This window comes from Coregonus clupeaformis, unplaced genomic scaffold (genome assembly GCF_020615455.1).
Source record: "Coregonus clupeaformis isolate EN_2021a unplaced genomic scaffold, ASM2061545v1 scaf0114, whole genome shotgun sequence".
NCBI classification, from domain to species: domain Eukaryota; kingdom Metazoa; phylum Chordata; class Actinopteri; order Salmoniformes; family Salmonidae; genus Coregonus; species Coregonus clupeaformis.
This window is the reverse complement of record NW_025533569.1, coordinates 676,689-696,141: the sequence shown is the minus strand read 5'-3', so window position 1 is coordinate 696,141 and position 19,453 is coordinate 676,689. Positions and strand designations below refer to the sequence as shown.

At 42.1% G+C, this 19,453-nt stretch overlaps 1 protein-coding gene across 1 annotated transcript; it reads left to right on the top strand.

Moving 5' to 3' along the window:
- Positions 1-1,090: 1,090 nt before the first annotated feature.
- On the top strand, positions 1,091-14,468 carry LOC121583570 (mucin-5B-like). Its single transcript, XM_045213489.1, is given in 30 exon segments — positions 1,091-1,118; positions 1,211-1,472; positions 1,610-1,724; positions 2,205-2,295; positions 2,392-2,498; positions 2,628-2,841; positions 2,943-3,068; positions 3,375-3,492; positions 3,639-3,777; positions 3,978-4,088; positions 4,390-4,459; positions 4,583-4,720; positions 4,818-4,982; positions 5,092-5,186; positions 5,285-5,411; positions 5,629-5,881; positions 6,044-6,085; positions 6,309-6,420; positions 6,598-6,749; positions 6,873-7,011; positions 7,098-7,208; positions 7,349-7,528; positions 7,981-8,220; positions 8,343-8,499; positions 8,738-8,866; positions 9,024-9,171; positions 12,799-12,842; positions 12,935-13,195; positions 13,921-14,349; positions 14,352-14,468. Coding segments are annotated over 30 exon segments (4,359 nt in total). The 3' UTR covers positions 14,408-14,468.
- The last annotated feature ends 4,985 nt before the right edge of the window (positions 14,469-19,453 follow it).

The following is a 19,453-nucleotide window of genomic DNA, read 5'->3' as shown; positions in this document are numbered from 1 at the left end:
ATACAGTAGCAGTTTTTACACAATCAGTAATAACGGTTTTCCTGTTTTCTGCTTTAGGGCAGCATACACATTTACTACGATCATATGATTACATTATTCATTTAAGTTTTCATGCTATTTCTGTTCCTTATTCACATTTGTTTATGAGATTGTTTCTGTCTAAATTTGAAAATGTTACACATTTGTGGTGAAAAATCTGTAACCTTATAGAAATCATTATCATCAGTGATTGTTATCATGAGAGGTTGTAGCATAGTTTATAGTGTTATAAATACATAAAGCACTCCCCCCACTGAGTGTGTGTTAGTACCTTTCAACAAAAATTCAGATCGGGAACGAAAACAAGAACAGAATACAGACAAAACTCAAATGTCTATCGTTAAAATAACAGTTGTGGTAAGTATGTCTGATATTACTCAAATAATACTGACAGGAAACATCAGATGCCTAAATATGTAAAATAGGAACTGAACTGACATTGGAATTCAATGTGTTTAGTTTACAAAGCAGATGACACTTGATTAAGGAATCTTCAGGTGCGTTGAATGTGTCGGATGACCTGTCAGCCAGGCCTGAGCTTTCCAAAAGCTTTGACCCCACCTATGCGATTCATAGAACATAAAAGTAGTTCAGGCACAGAAGATTGACCCTCAAACATTGATTTTACAATTGTTAGCCCCTTGCAGCTGTGTGACTCAATTGTCAAGTGAAACAAAGTGCCACATTAACTATGCAGCTTTTGGTAAAGTAGGTGCTCGATTTAATCTCTATCGCCACAAAGGCAGACTCCGCGAACGCAGGAACATTCCCTTTAAAATTCAATTGCACGATAGCGCTTAACTTTGGCGATACGGATCGAATGGAGCCTTAGGTCCGCCGTTAATATTGAATGGGTCACATCATGCCTCAAATGTCCCTTCATCTGGGACATACTGCTGTGCAAATCAAATACACTTCTAAAAGCGCAGTGCGACAATCTATGTCTAGAGTGATTGAATTCCATCCGTAATGTACATATAATATTGTCAAATACTCATGAATTGCTTTTATTTCAGTGAGCCCCACCACAACTTTAACAATCATCCCAGCAATGACCACGACGATACCCACACTTTCAGGTAAATGTCTGACAGAATGCACACCAAATAAATGACTGGGTATCCATCAATAAGCTAACAAGGAACTGACATTTGTATTCCTTGTCCCTTAGGAGTGAATGCCTCACACAATGACCAGGTCTGCAGCACATGGGGTAACTACCATTTCAAGACCTTTGACGGGGACTTTTTCCAGCTCCCCTCCACCTGCAACCATGTTGTGACATCACTGTGTAAGAGCAGCTATGAGGCTTTCAACATCCAGATGAGGAGGCAGGTGGTGGACAACCAGCCCACCATTAGCAAGATCACCATGAAAGTGGATGGTGTAGTGGTGGAGCTATCCAAGGGTGTTGTTGTGGTCAATGGGCAGACGTGAGTTTCCCTGTCATTTAACTGATACGCCATTCTGCAAGCACCTGTCTTGAGGATTCTATGTGCTACATTCTGGAATTAAATAAAAATTACAATCAGGATGTATAGGATGACCTTTATGCATCTTCCACCTGAAGGGTTACCCTGCCATTCAGCTTGTCTGGAGTCAGCATCGTGAAGACTACATCCAATGTGAAGGTCGTAGCCAAACTGGGGCTGGTTGCCATTTGGAACAAGGATGACTCCCTAATGGTAAAATACCTGCTTTTCTAATATTCCTCTTCAATGGTTGATTAGTTAACCATGTTTAATTTGCCTTTAGATTAAAAGCATAACATTTTTGCCGTCAATGGCAATGATCAGCAGTTGATCGGGAGTGAGAGACACCTATTTTTGGCTGCACCTTGTCTCATGTTGGTTGAAGCACTGTCTACTCACCTCCTGATATGTTAACATTGAAAAGGCAGAATTACCTGAAGAACGAGGATGAATTAAACAGGATCTGTGAAGATCTATAGGCTATACACACACAGGCTGATCCTCCAATGTTTATATGATGAAGTGTTTGCAAATATTTGTAGATTTGAATGAGATTTTCTGTCACTCCCTAATACAAAGACCAATAAAAATAAAGTTTATAAACATGGAGGATAGCCAAGACTGAACATGTGAATGATGCTGAATCGGATGAGATTTTGTGGACTAAACACATTACATCTGGTCATTCTACAGATTGAAATGAACGAGAAGTACAGAAACCAGACCTGCGGACTCTGTGGTGACTTCAATGAAGTCCAAGCATATAACGAGTTCATCATCAATGGTAAAATAATTTCTGAAACTGCCAAAACTATTGAAATGTAACTACATTACATACTGTAGGTGGAAAAGCTAATTGCCAATGTTTGTGTTGTTGCAGGTGGGGAACTCTCTAGCTCTGACTATGGAAACCTCTGGAAATTGGATGGCCCTCTGGAAGTCTGTGAGGAGCCTATGCTAACTTCTGCAGAGAGTTGTGGAGATGAGGTATGCATTTCAAACAACAGAAGAAGAATACTAAACAATGTTAATAGAAGTTAGAAATGGCAATCAATCCATGTGATCCAACAAATGTTTTCTGTATGGTAACCTTTTGTGGTTTGTCTCTATTTGTAGGAGTTTTGTCAGCAGCTGTTCTCCAATGCAGCTTTCAGTAGCTGCACAAATTATTTGGACATGGACTCCTTCGTCAAGACCTGCCTGGCTGACCTGTGCCACTGTGATAACAGCACCAACTCCTTCTGCCTGTGCAACACCATCTCAGAGTACTCCCGTCAGTGTGTTCACGCAGGGGGGAAGCCACAGCAATGGAGGACTAAACAGTTCTGCTGTAAGCATGCAGATACACTTCAACATGCCCCCCAAACCCCAAATGATCATGTTCACAATCTCTGTTAAAGAAACTGTTAATCACAATGTTTATTTTCCCAGATAAGACATGCCCCTATAACATGGAGTACCAGGAGTGTGGAAGCCCCTGTGTTGACACCTGCTCCAACCCAGAGGCCAGCCAGTTGTGTGAAGACCACTGTACAGACGGCTGCTTCTGTCCTCTAGGTACCACATAGGTTCAACTCTGGTGTATAAGTTAACCTTAAGCACATCATGAAAACATCACACCTTTACCCATTATGCCTTTCATGTCAATGTGTGCAAAGTCTTTAATAATGAAATAAGTAAATATTGGATGTTTCTCTCAGTTACTTCCTGGAGTCAATTAAGTTCTCTGTGTAAAGAACACATTAGAATAACACTCCTTACTGAATGCAGTGTTAGCAATCTCTTAAAAAGTGAAAATTATATAATGTTTTTTTCTGGCAGGAAATGTTGTCTTAAAATTCTGCCTGATCTCTCACCAAATAGGTACTGTTTTTGATGATGTTAGCAACAGTGGCTGTATTCCAGTGAGCGAATGCCTTTGTGTCCACAATGGACAAGTATACAAATCTGGAGAATCTTATACCAGCAACTGTAAAGAATGGTAGGCCAAGTACATAATCTGATTTAAACATGAAATATCCTATGCCTCATTTTCATTAATCATGCCAAAATCTACAGTGTGATTATCAAAACTAAATACTGTATGAATGCAGTTGTGAGATGAGCCTGTATAAATGTTCCCTTTAGCACCTGTGCTGGTGGTCAGTGGGCCTGTACGGACAAGGACTGTCCTGGGACCTGCTCTGTGGAGGGAGGATCCCACATCAACACCTATGATGGGAAAGCCTACACCTTCCATGGGGACTGCTCTTACATTCTGACCAAGGTCAGTTCATGTGGTGCAGTATAGCAAAGCAATAGAAGCAAGTAGAAACTCTTGATAAGTTTTCAGTGCAAACTAAGGTGAAAAGGTGAGGTAAAATAGCTTTTCCTCAAGCCATATGTTGGGTCCAATGGGGTCATTCTTTAAATGAGTCACTCTCGTTTCATGTTTTTGCCGTCAAACTCATGCTTGTTTTCTTTCAGCAATGCAATGGAACTGAATTCACCGTGCTGGGAGACATTGTGAAGTGTGGGTTGACTGACACTGAGACCTGTATGAGGGCTGTTACCCTAGCCCTCTCCAGCAGATCCACCGTAAGGCAACTCTCCAAATATGTTTCAGAGCAAATAACACAATGACCTGTCAACTCTTTTCAAAGCAAAGCCACTTCTTTAAGATCATTATTCTGGCTTGCAAATAAATGTCCCTCAAACTTTTTGTCTAAACACAATCATCTTATTTAAAATGTCCCTGATTTGGCAAATATTGCCGGATTGTTTGCAATCTTCTAAAATGCTCATGCATGGTAATGTTTGTGTCTTGAGGGGATTGTTCAACAAATATATATGAACAAATTAGAATTGTATCAAATATATTATCTTATCTAATTCACAGGTGATCCAAGTCCAGTCATGTGGAAGTGTTTTTGTAAATCAGATTCTTTCTCAGCTCCCACTCTATACAGGTGAGATAATCCATTGTAATACCTAATTAAATTGTTGTGTGGATCAGTGTATAAACTCCATATCATTTATATTCACTAGATGAAGCCTTAATGGTGTCCCTCTATTTATTTCATGTATTGCAGCTGAAGTGACCATCTTCAAGCCCTCCTCATTCTACATTGTTATCCAGACAACCCTTGGAGTTCAACTTCAGATCCAGCTTTCACCAGTTATGCAGATCTACATAACTGCCATCTCATCCTACAAAGGAACAACCTGTGGTATGCTTCAGATTCATCCACCAGTTTCATAACTTTTTCTTCAGTATCTCTATTCATAAAAATCGAATAACATATGGCTTCAATTATTTATCCACAGGCCTTTGCGGAAACTACAATGATGTTCAGGCAGATGAGTTCAGAGTCATCAGTGGATTGGTGGAGGGCACAGCTGTAGCTTTTGCCAACACGTGGAAGACCATGGCCAGCTGCCCTGATGTCAAGAGTAGCTTTGAAAACCCCTGCAGTTTGAGCATTGAAAATGGTACATATTTATTAAACCTACAGATGAATCACTTGTTGAATGATTATAACAAAGTTATATAAGAAAGAATATGCTGATGTTGGACAAATTATGATTGTCTTTTTCACAGAGAAATATGCCCAGCACTGGTGTTCCATGTTATCAGATCCTAAAGGAGTGTTCTCCCCTTGCCATTCTGAAATAAGACCTGAGACCTACAAAACCGTAAGTTAGTTAAGAAGGATACAATCACAAAGTAAAACCATTAAAGTCTTATGTGATGAGGTTATAGTCCTGACACACTTTGACTCTTTTTCCAACAGAACTGCATGTATGACAGCTGTAACTGTGAGAAGAGTGAGGACTGCATGTGTGCTGCCGTGTCCTCTTATGTCCACGCTTGTGCTGCCGAGGGCATCCAGCTCAGTGGCTGGAGAGACACTATCTGCAGTAAGTAGACAGCATGGCACCATGGAGACCTCTTGCAATGTGTTATTATAATAAGTGCTGCAAATCGATTAGAATATAATGATTTTATTGACAGAACAACCGTAGGGTTGAGTTACTAAATACAAATAACCGGAAGAAATAACTGCGCAAATACAAAGATATAAGGAAACCAAAAATAGTATTGCTAATACCACTCGTATCTAATGACTTTTCTCAGATAAATTCGCCACCTGCCCCAGTCAAACAGTATATACCTACAACATGACCAGCTGTGGACGCACCTGCCGCTCCCTGAGTATGACAGACCGATCTTGCCAGGTGGAGTTTGTTCCGGTGGACGGCTGTGGCTGTGCAGAGGGCACCTACATGGACGAGGCTGGCCAGTGTGTTGCCCCCACCAACTGTCCCTGCTATGACAAGGGCTCAGTGGTCCCTGCAGGAGAGGCTATCAGCAGAGACGGTGCCACCTGGTAAAGACCTCCCTCATACGTATTAAGCTAGGAGACCAAAATAAATACAAGTACTCGTGAAACTTGATGGATATATTCAAAACTGTGTATTAAATTATGTCATAACAATGATATTTGCAGTTATTATCTAACAATAACTTTTAAACTGTAACTATTTTACAGCACTTGCAGACAAGGGACACTGAGTTGCACTGGCGGAGCAAGACTGTTTAGTAAGTTTGATGTTCTTTGCTTCCAATTTAGTAGGTATTTATAAAATATATGGCTCGATATGATTTAACCCTTTACATGCATCCTTCACAAAACAGGTACATTTGAAACGACCCAAGAGGATGATGAATGTGGATATTTCTGGATATATTACAATTATATTCTGCTTGTTTGAGAATTGAAAATAGTTTTTTTTTAAACTTGTATTGTTATTCCATATATCCCCAGTATGCACACAGCCTATGGTTTTCTTCAACTGCTCAACTGCACCTCCAGGAGCTTCAGGGTCAGAGTGTCAGAAGAGCTGCAAAACTCTGGACATGACCTGTGTGAGTCCCTCATTAACTCTAAAGGGGATTGTCACACACTGTCACTATTACACCGAGTTTTGTGTTGAAAGAACAAAAACATTGGAAAATCTAAATGATGTCAAATTGCACAAAAACATGGTCCTTGTGTCTTTAATTTGCCATGACTTATGTGAGTACTTTGTTAAATCACTTTAGATCAGCACAGAGTGCACATCAGGTTGTATGTGCCCCACCGGACTGGTGTCTGATGGGAACGGAGACTGCATCAAGGAGGAACTTTGTCCTTGTTCTCACAATGGAGCTACTTACCAAGCTGGAGAGACCGTTAAGGTTGACTGCAATACATGGTATGCCTGTTTTGTTTCTTACATCTCAGGGGGGAGAAAACATTAAAAAAATAGACTTACAAATAATGAAAATACGGAGGCAATTTTTGTGACATTGTGTGTGTGTGTGTATGTTGTTCACAGTACTTGCAAGGACAGACAATGGCAGTGTACCACACATCTTTGTGATGGAGTTTGTGCAATCTACGGAGAGGGTCACTATATCACTTTTGATGAGAAAAGGTTTAACTTTAATGGAAACTGTGAATACACTCTCATTCAGGTTTGTGTCTCTTTATTTGGTAGAATTGTATCAGGATTGAAAAGTGTGAATTTGAACCATATTAAGAATATTTTCCTTTCGCACAGGACTACTGTGGCAATACTAATGGCAGTGGCAGCTTCAGAGTCCTCACTGAGAACGTTCCTTGTGGAACTAAAGGCACCACCTGCTCCAAGACCATCAAGCTCTTCCTGGGGGTAATGAGCAACTTGACTTCACACAATACTGTACATTCCATCCCTCGTGTAAAGCACAATCAACAAATGATCAACCAAACATCAAGTTGAGATCCGATTTCAGACCAAGTTATGTATGAAAACATATTTCTCTATTTCAGACCAGTGAGCTCATATTGGCAGATGGGACCGCTCAAGTTGTCAGGAGTACTCCAGAAGAGCAGTTTCCTAAACAGATCAGTCTTCTGGGGAATTATCTGGTCATTGAAGTCAAAAGTGGTCTAATCCTCATGTGGGACAAGAAGACCAGTCTGTCTATCAAGCTTAGCCCACAATACCAGGTATATTAAGATTGTCACGCCCTGGCTCTGGGGACTCTAGTATGTTGAGCCAGGGTGTGAGTTTTCATGTGTGTTGGTTCTAGTTGTTGTATATCTTTGTTGGCCAGGGTGGCTCCTAATCAGAGACGGCTGTAGCTCGTTGTCTCTGATTGGGAGTCATACTTAGGTAGCCGTTAGGCATTCATTCGTTGTGGTTTCTTGTTCCGTGTTGGTTCGTGTATGTAACCAGGGACGTCACGTTTTCGTTTTGTTGTTTTGTTCGTGTGTTCATTCAAATTAAATAAAATGTTCGCATTCCACGCTGCGCCTTGGTCCTCCTCTGTTCCCGACGAGCGTGACAAAGATACTCTGATGAAGAACTGAATTCAGTATTCAGTCAAAACTGATATTACCAAGACTTTTGTAGAACCCTGCCAAGTCAATCATTTAAATTCATGATCTCTTTTCTTCAGGGGCAAGTGTGTGGTCTGTGTGGAAACTATGATGGCAACGCAATCAATGACTTCACAACTAGAGCCCAGGCGACTGTTGTTGATCCGGTGGAATTTGGAAACAGCTGGAAAGTTTCATCAAGCTGCCCAAGTGTATCCGCTGTAGTGCATCCATGTACCTCCAACCCGTACAGAGCGTCTTGGGCCCAGAAACAGTGCAGCATCATTAACAGTGATGTCTTCGCAGCCTGCCAGAACCAGGTATGGATATATTTAATTAGGATATATTACTAGTAAGATATGTGGATTTGTCTTTTGTAAATGTACTTCACCATGTACCATGAACTACTGTATATCTTACAACACATTGCTGTGTTTTTAAGGTGGATCCCTCTCCTTACTACGATGCTTGTGTGAGAGACTCATGTGCTTGTGACAGTGGTGGAGACTGTGAGTGCTTCTGTACCGCAGTGGCAGCTTATGCAAAGGCCTGTAATGAAGCTGGAGCATGCGTAGCCTGGAGAAGCCCCCGAATTTGCCGTAAGTTTCTTCACAATCAACAGTGAAGTCTGAGCTGAGTAAAATTGAGGTTAAATTGAAAATTGTTTGGTTCTGGTCTGGAACATGATTTTCAATTACATTAAGGGGCTTGTCAATTCAATACTGGACCAGGTTGAGACATTATCATGTAGGACAGTTGATTGTGGAAAGGGAACATAATTCTAGTTCAAATAATGAAAACGTTTTTTGTCCACCATATTTTGTCCACCACATACAGCACTGTTCTGTGATTACTACAACCCCCCTGGAGAATGTGAGTGGCACTACAAGGCATGTGGAGCTCAGTGTATGAAGACCTGCAGAAACCCTTCCGGAGACTGTTCTAGTTTAATTCCAGCATTGGAAGGTAGGGATGTGACCATCTGACTCATTTTTTGTCTTTTTCGATATGCTTTCTGATTAACAATTTAAAGTGGATCTGACCCCGACCATTTACAATGACTCCTGTTATCCTTAACAAGACTTGACCTTTTGTAACCTCTTGGCTATTGTGCTTATTACAGGCTGCTATCCTAACTGCCCTGCGGCACAACCTTACTTCAATGAGGAGACAATGAAGTGTGTAGAGAGGGAACAATGTGGCTGCTATGACTATGAAGGAAACCAGTACACCAAAGGACAGAATGTTCCGGCACAAAACTGTGAAACATGGTATGTTTAAATCATTCAATTCACAGTACCTGTGCTCTTTCAGAGCATATTCTAAATGTTCTAACTGTGAAAGTATTAGGTATTCTGTATTATCTTAATTATTGGGAAGAGGGTGTGTAGGGGTTTGTCTAAGATGGGAAGGTCATGCTAGTTTTTCCATATGATGCCAATTGTGACTATATGGCAATCTGAAAAGTTGCCCTGCTCCCCATGCATTTCACAACTTACAGTACTTTATTACCAAGACCTGACTAGTTTTACCTCTATAATAGTATTTTCAACAAAACATTTATATATATATATATATATATATATATATATATATATATACAGTGGGGAGAACAAGTATTTGATACACTGCCGATTTAGCAGGTTTTCCTACTTACAAAGCATGTAGAGGTCTGTAATTTTTATCATAGGTACACTTCAACTGTGAGAGACGGAATCTAAAACAAAAATCCAGAAAATCACATTGTATGATTTTTAAGTAATTAATTTGCATTTTATTGCATGACATAAGTATTTGATACATCAGAAAAGCAGAACTTAATATTTGGTACAGAAACCTTTGTTTGCAATTACAGAGATCATACGTTTCCTGTAGGACTTGACCAGGTTTGCACACACTGCAGCAGGGATTTTGGCCCACTCCTCCATACAGACCTTCTCCAGATCCTTCAGGTTTCGGGGCTGTCGCTGGGCAATATGGACTTTCAGCTCCCTCCAAAGAATTTCTATTGGGTTCAGGTCTGGAGACTGGCTAGGCCACTCCAGGACCTTGAGATGCTTCTTACGGAGCCACTCCTTAGTTGCCCTGGCTGTGTGTTTTGGGTCGTTGTCATGCTGGAAGGCCCAGCCACGACCCATCTCCAATGCTCTTACTGAGGGAAGGAGGTTGTTGGCCAAGATTTCGCAATACATGGCCTCATCCATCCTCCCCTCAATGCGGTGCAGTCATCCTGTCCCCTTTGCAGAAAAGCATCCCCAAAGAATGATGTTTTCACCTCCATGCTTCACGGTTGGGATGGTGTTCTTGGGGTTGTACTCATCCTTCTTCTTCCTCCAAACACGGCGAGTGGAGTTTAGACCAAAAAGCTCAATTTTTGTCTTATCAGACCACATGACCTTCTCCCATTCCTCCTCTGAATCATCCATATGGTCATTGGCAAACTTCAGACGGGCCTGGACATGCGCTGGCTTGAGCAGGGGGACCTTGCGTGTGCTGCAGGATTTTAATCCATGACGGCGTAGTGTGTTACCAATGGTTGTCTTTGAGACTGTGGTCCCAGCTCTCTTCAGGTCATTGACCAGGTCCTGCCGTGTAGTTCTGGGCTGATCCCTCACCTTCCTCATGATCATTGATGCCCCACGAGGTGAGATCTTGCATGGAGCCCCAGACCGAGGGTGATTGACCGTCATCTTGAACTTCTTCCATTTTCTAATAATTGCGCCAACAGTTGTTGCCTTCTCACCAAGCTGCTTGCCTATTGTCCTGTAGCCCATCCCAGCCTTGTGCAGGTCTACAATTTTATCCCTGATGTCCTTACACAGCTCTCTGGTCTTGGCCATTGTGGAGAGGTTGGTGTCTGTTTGATTGAGTGTGTGGACAGGTGTCTTTTATACAGGTAATGAGTTCAAACAGGTGCAGTTAATACAGGTAATGAGTGGAGAACAGGAGGGCTTCTTAAAGAAAAACTAACAGGTCTGTGAAAGCCGGAATTCTTACTGGTTGGTAGGTGATCAAATACTTATGTCATGCAATAAAATGCAAATTAATTACTTAAAAATCATACAATGTGATTTTCTGGATTTTTGTTTTAGACTCCATCTCTCACAGTTGAAGTGTACCTATGATAAAAATTACAGACCTCTACATGCTTTGTAAGTAGGAAAACCTGCAAAATCGGCAGTGTATCAAATACTTGTTCTCCTCACTGTATATTTATATATATATATATACAGTGAGGGAAAAAAGTATTTGATCCCCTGCTGATTGTGTACGTTTGCCCACTGATAAAGAAATGATCAGTCTATAATTTTAATGGTAGGTTTATTTGAACAGTGAGAGACAGAATAACAACAAAAAAATCCAGAAAAACGCATGTCAAAAATGTTATAAATTGATTTACATTTTAATGAGGGAAATAACTATTTGACCCCCTCTCAATCAGAAAGATTTCTGGCTCCCAGGTGTCTTTTATACAGGTATTGAGCTGAGATTAGGAGCACACTCTTAAAGGGAGTGCTCCTAATCTCAGCTTGTTACCTGTATAAAAGACACCTGTCCACAGAAGCAATCAATCAATCAGATTCCAAACTCTCCACCATGGCCAAGACCAAAGAGCTCTCCAAGGATGTCAGGGACAAGATTGTAGACCTACACAAGGCTGGAATGGGCTACAAGACCATTGCCAAGCAGCTCGGTGAGAAGGTGACAACAGTTGGTGCGATTATTCGCAAATGGAAGAAACACAAAATAACTGTCAATCTCCCTTGGCCTGGGGCTCCATGCAAGATCTCACCTCGTGGACTTGCAATGATCATGAGAACGGTGAGGAATCAGCCCAGAACTACACGTGAGGATCTTGTCAATGATCTCAAGGCAGCTGGGACCATAGTCACCAAGAAAACAATTGGTAACACACTACGCCGTGAAGGACTGAAATCCTGCAGTGCCCGCAAGGTCCCCCTGCTCAAGAAAGCACATATACAAGCCCGTCTGAAGTTTGCCAATGAACATCTGAATGATTCAGAGGAGAACTGGGTGAAAGTGTTGTGGTCAGATGAGACCAAAATGGAGCTCTTTGGCATCAACTCAACTCGCCGTGTTTGGAGGAGGAGGAATGCTGCCTATGACCCCAAGAACACCATCCCTACCGTCAAACATGGAGGTGGAAACATTATGCTTTGGTGGTGTTTTTCTGCTAAGGGGACAGGACAACTTCACTGCATCAAAGGGACGATGGACGGGGCCATGTACCGTCAAATCTTCGGTGAGAACCTCCTTCCCTCAGCCAGGGCATTGAAAATGGGTCGTGGATGGGTATTCCAGCATGACAATGACCCAAAACACACGGCCAAGGCAACAAAGGAGTGGCTCAAGAAGAAGAACATTAAGGTCCTGGAGTGGCCTAGCTAGTCTCCAGACCTTAATCACATAGAAAATCTGTGGAGGGAGCTGAAGGTTCGAGTTGCCAAACGTCAGGCTCGAAACCTTAATGACTTGGAGAAGATCTGCAAAGAGGAGTGGGACAAAATCCCTCCTGAGATGTGTGCAAACCTGGTGGCCAACTACAAGAAATGTCTGACCTCTGTGATTGCCAACAAGGGTTTTGCCACCAAGTACTAAGTCATGTTTTGCAGAGGGGTCAAATAGTTATTTCCCTCATTAAAATGTAAATGAATTCATAACATTTTTGACATGCGTTTTTCTGGATTTTTTTTTTGTTATTCTGTCTCTCACTATTCAAATAAACCTACCCTTAAAATTATAGACTGATCATGTCTTTGTCAGTGGGCAAACGTACAAAATCAGCAGGGGATCAAATACTTTTTTCCCTCACTGTATATATATAATGTGATCCTGGGAATAATTAAAATGTTTAAATTATATTTCTTCTTTTAAAGCACCTGCACAATGACTGGAGTGAGCTGCAGTTATGATGTAAATGGTAAGGATGAGATCCCCAAATGAAAGTAACATATTTAGCAATGACCAAAGCAACATTAATTGAACCTAATTTAAAATACTTTTTTTGTGCAGATTGTACATGCTTGTATAATGGTAAACAACACCCATATGGAGCAACCCTCTACAATACAACAGATGGGATTGGTAACTGCATTGTTGCTGTTTGTGCCGCGAACGGAACCATTGCCAGGAACATTTACCCTTGTCAAGTGACCACAACTCCAGTACCAACCACAACATCCCCTCTGACCACAACAACTGTCCATGCAACTACAACACAGGCCTCTACAACAACACTAAAGCCCACAACTGTCTTCCACTTCTCAACACCTGGTAAGCAGAGAAACTCTTGAATGATTAAAGTGTAGCCCAAGTTTTGCTAAATACCATACTGATAAATTGCAATATTGATGGAAATGAATAGCAATTTGTATGTAAGGTGGTAGTAGAGGTCTTCTCGGGTCCAAAAAGTTGGACCCCAAACCGAACGGATCCGACCCAAACACGAATGGACCCGACGACAACCAGACCTAGACCCGACCCATACCCTAACGGGTCCAGGTCTAGACCAGACCCGATTGGACCCGAGTGACAAACTAATTATATTTATCAGCCACGTTGCTCCTCTGGTTAATTAAAATGTCTTTATATTTTGCCTAGGCCTTCTATAAGTCAATAAATTCACTGTATTAGCGTAAAATAAATATGGTACAGGCTATGCAAAGCCGTGTTCGGGTCCAATCGGGTCCACTCAGGTCAATCAGCTGTAATTACATTGACCCAAGACCCGATGACAATCAAACGGGACTCAACCCAGACAAGACAGAAAAGTTTGAATTTTGGACCCGTACCAGCTCAGGTCCCTGGTGGGGTCTCGGGTATTCAGGTTCGGATGGAACCATGAAGACCTCTAGGTGGTAGTGATGAGTTTAATTCATATTGACAATATGTTAAAACTTGAATATGAATGATAAGTATTGTAAATACGAGCTATTTGGTCAATTCAAATTGTATTTTTCTGGCCTAGTTAACTAAATATATATATTTTTCAAAAACAGAACCAACATCTACTTCAACTTGGTCATCCAATATTGGCACCACAAATCCTTCAACTACAACATCAGGAGCAAGTACAGTCACAATTTCCAAACCGACAACTGTAACTACAACAACTAAGGTACCCTCAACAAGTACAGAAGTAGCTACATCGACCACAGCTGAATCTTCAACAAAGGAAGAAACCACAACTGAGACCATTATATCTACAAAGCCCCCTACATTTGTCACCAATGGTACAATAACAACGTCATCACATTTCACCACCAAAACTTCAGTGACTTCGATTGCGCCAATAACAAAAACACTACCTTACCTTACAGCCACCTTGTGGCCTTTAACATCAACAACACAGCCCTCAACAACAACAGAATCAGTCATTACAGGTGGAATATTGACAACAGAGCCTCACTCCCAAATTACCAATACAACTACATCCGGGATATTCACACACACCAAAGCATCATCATCTACAACAGTAATTGTTGAAGACTCTACCTCTACATCAGAGCCCTCTACTTCAACCACAACTACAAAGGCACCAACAACAACTGCAGAGGTAACTAAATATACTACTATTGAAAGTTCAACGAGGGAAGAAGACACAATTCAGACCATTCCATCTTTATCGACACAGCCACCTAAAATTGTCACCACAGGCCCAACAACCACTTCCACGACTGTAATTGTTGAAACCACTATCTCAACATCACAGCCCACAACAACAACTGAAGAAACAACAGGGCCAGTTGTCATAACTTCCAAACCCATTACTTTAACCACAACTACAATTGCACCCTCAACAACTGCAGAGGTATCTACACCTACCACAGGTGGAACTACAACAATTGAAGAAACCACAACTGAGACAATTCCATCAACATCCACAAAGCCACCTAAAGTAGTCACCACCGGCCCAACAACCACTTCCACCACTGTAATTGTTGAAACCTCTACCTCAACATCACAGCCCACAACAACAGGTGAAGAAACAACAGGGCCAGTTGTCATAACTTCCAAACCCATTACTTTAACCACAACTACAATTGCACCCTCAACAACTGCAGAGGTATCTACACCTACCACAGGTGGAACTACAACAATTGAAGAAACCACAACTGAGACAATTCCATCAACATCCACAAAGCCACCTAAAGTAGTCACCACCGGCCCAACAACCACTTCCACCACTGTAATTGTTGAAACCTCTACCTCAACATCACAGCCCACAACAACAGGTGAAGAAACAACAGGGCCAGTTGTCATAACTTCCAAACCCACTACTTTAACAACAACTACAATTGCACCCACTTCAACTGCAGAAGTAACTACACCAACCACAGGTGGAACTACAACAATTGAAGAAACCACAACTGAGACAATTCCATCAACATCCACAAAGCCACCTAAAGTAGTCACCACCGGCCCAACAACCACTTCCACCACTGTAATTGTTGAAACCTCTACCTCAACATCACAGCCCACAACAACAGGTGAAGAAACAACAGGGCCAGTTGTCATAACGTCCAAACCTATTACTTTAACCACAACTACAATTGCACCCACAACAACTGCAGAGGTAACTACACCTACAACAGGTGGAACTACAACAATTGAAGAAACCACAACTGAGACAATTCCATCAACATCAACAAAGCCACCTAAAGTAGTCACCACCGGCCCAACAACCACTTCCACCACTGTAATTGTTGAAACCTCTACCTCAACATCACAGCCCACAACAACAGGTGAAGAAACAACAGGGCCAGTTGTCATAACGTCCAAACCCATTACTTTAACCACAACTACAATTGCACCCACTTCAACTGCAGAGGTAACTACACCTACAACAGGTGGAACTACAACAATTGAAGAAACCACAACTGAGACAATTCCATCAACATCCACAAAGCCACCTAAAGTAGTCACCACCGGCCCAACAACCACTTCCACCACTGTAATTGTTGAAACCTCTACCTCAACATCACAGCCCACAACAACAGGTGAAGAAACAACAGGGCCAGTTGTCATAACGTCCAAACCCATTACTTTAACCACAACTACAATTGCACCCACTTCAACTGCAGAGGTAACTACACCTACAACAGGTGGAACTACAACAATTGAACAAACCACAACTGAGACAATTCCATCTACATCAACAAAGCCACCTAAAGTAGTCACCACCGGCCCAACAACCACTTCCACCACTGTAATTGTTGAAACATCTACCTCGACATCACAGCCCACAACAACAGGTGAAGAAACAACAGGGCCAGTTGTCATAACTTCCAAACCCACTACTTTAACAACAACTACAATTGCAACCACTTCAACTGCAGAGGTAACTACACCTACCACTGGTGGAACTACAACAATTGAAGAAACCACAACTGAGACAATTCCATCAACATCCACAAAGCCACCTAAAGTAGTCACCACCGGCCCAACAACCACTTCCACCACTGTAATTGTTGAACCCTCTACCTCAACATCACAGCCCACAACAACAGGTGAAGAAACAACAGGGCCAATAGTCATAACTTCCAAACCCACTACTTTAACAACAACTACAATTGCACCCACAACAACTGCAGAGGTAACTACACCTACCACAGGTGGAACTACAACAGGTAAAGAAACCACAACTGAGACAATTCCATCTACATCCACAAAGCCACCTAAAGTAGTCACCACTGGCCCAACAACAACTTCCACCACTGTAATTATTGAAACCTCTACCTCAACATCACAACCCACAACAACACGTGAAGAAACAACAGGGCCAGTTGTCATAACTTCCAAACCCACTACTTTAACAACAACTACAATTGCACCCACAACAACTGCAGAGGTAACTACACCTACAACAGGTGGAACTACAACAATTGAAGAAACCACAACTGAGACAATTCCATCAACATCCACAAAGCCACCTAAAGTAGTCACCACTGGCCCAACAACCACTTCCACCACTGTAATTGTTGAAACCTCTACCTCAACATCACAACCCACAACAACACGTGAAGAAACAACAGGGCCAGTTGTCATAACTTCCAAACCCACTACTTTAACAACAACTACAATTGCACCCACAGCAACTGCAGAGGTAACTACACCTACAACAGGTGGAACTACAACAATTGAAGAAACCACAACTGAGACAATTCCATCAACATCCACAAAGCCACCTAAAGTAGTCACCACTGGCGCAACAACCACTTCCACCACTGTAATTGTTGAAACCTCTACCTCAACATCACAACCCACATCAACACGTGAAGAAACAACAGGGCCAGTTGTCATAACTTCCAAACCCACTACTTTGACAACAACTACAATTGCACCCACAGCAACTGCAGAGGTAACTACACCTACCACAGGTGGAACTACAACAATTGAAGAAACCCCAACTGAGACAATTCCATCTACATCCACAAAGCCACCTAAAGTAGTCACCACCGGCCCAACAACCACTTCCACCACTGTAATTGTTGAAACATCTACCTCAACGTCACAGCCCACAACAACAGGTGAAGAAACAACAGGGCCAGTTGTCATAACTTCCAAACCCACTACTTTAACAACAACTACAATTGCACCCACTTCAACTGCAGAAGTAACTACACCAACCACAGGTGGAACTACAACAATTGAAGAAACCACAACTGAGACAATTCCATCTACATCCACGAACCCACCTAAAGTAGTCACCACTGGCCCAACAACCACTTCCACCCCTGTAATTGTTGAAACCTCTACCTCAACATCACAACCCACAACAACACATGAAGAAACAACAGGGCCAATAGTCATAACTTCCAAACCCACTACTTTAACTACAACTACAATTGCACCCACTTCAACTGCAGAGGTAACTACACCTACAACAGGTGGAACTACAACAATTGAAGAAACCACAACTGAGACAATTCCATCAACATCCACAAAGCCACCTAAAGTAGTCACCACCGGCCCAACAACCACTTCCACCACTGTATTTGTTGAAACCTCTACCTCAACATCACAGGCCACAACAACAGGTGAAGAAACAACAGGGCCAGTTGTCATAACGTCCAAACCCATTACTTTAACCACAACTACAATTGCACCCACAACAACTGCAGAGGTAACTACACCTACCACAGGTGGAACTACAACAATTGAAGAAACCACAACTGAGACAATTCCATCTACATCCACAAAGCCACCTAAAGTAGTCACCACCGGCTCAACAACCACTTCCACCACTGTAATTGTTGAAACATCTACCTCGACATCACAGCCCACAACAACAGGTGAAGAAACAACAGGGCCAGTTGTCATAACGTCCAAACCCATTACTTTAACCACAACTACAATTGCACCCACAACAACTGCAGAGGTAACTACACTTACAACAGGTGGAACTACAACAATTGAAGAAACCACAACTGAGACAATTCCATCAACATCCACAAAGCCACCTAAAGTAGTCACCACCGGCCCAACAACCACTTCCACCACTGTAATTGTTGAAACCTCTACCTCAACATCACAGCCCACAACAACAGGTGAAGAAACAACAGGGCCAGTTGTCATAACGTCCAAACCCATTACTTTAACCACAACTACAAAGGCACCCACTTCAACTGCAGAAGTAACTACACCTACCACAGGTGGAACTACAACAATTGAAGAAACCACAACTGAGACAATTCCATCAACATCCACAAAGCCACCTAAAGTAGTCACCACCGGCCCAACAACCACTTCCACCACTGTAATCGTTGAAACCTCTACCTCAACATCACAGCCCACAACAACAGGTGAAGAAACAACAGGGCCAATAGTCATAACTTCCAAACCCACTACTTTAACAACAACTACAATTGCACCCACAACAACTGCAGAGGTAACTACACCTACCACAGGTGGAACTACAACAGGTAAAGAAACCACAACTGAGACAATTCCATCTACATCCACAAAGCCACCTAAAGTAGTCACCACTGGCCCAACAACAACTTCCACCACTGTAATTATTGAAACCTCTACCTCAACATCACAACCCACAACAACACGTGAAGAAACAACAGGGCCAGTTGTCATAACTTCCAAACCCACTACTTTAACAACAACTACAATTGCACCCACAACAACTGCAGAGGTAACTACACCTACAACAGGTGGAACTACAACAATTGAAGAAACCACAACTGAGACAATTCCATCTACATCCACAAAGCCACCTAAAGTAGTCACCACCGGCTCAACAACCACTTCCACCACTGTAATTGTTGAAACATCTACCTCGACATCACAGCCCACAACAACAGGTGAAGAAACAACAGGGCCAGTTGTCATAACGTCCAAACCCATTACTTTAACCACAACTACAATTGCACCCACAACAACTGCAGAGGTAACTACACCTACAACAGGTGGAACTACAACAATTGAAGAAACCACAACTGAGACAATTCCATCAACATCCACAAAGCCACCTAAAGTAGTCACCACCGGCACAACAACCACTTCCACCACTGTAATTGT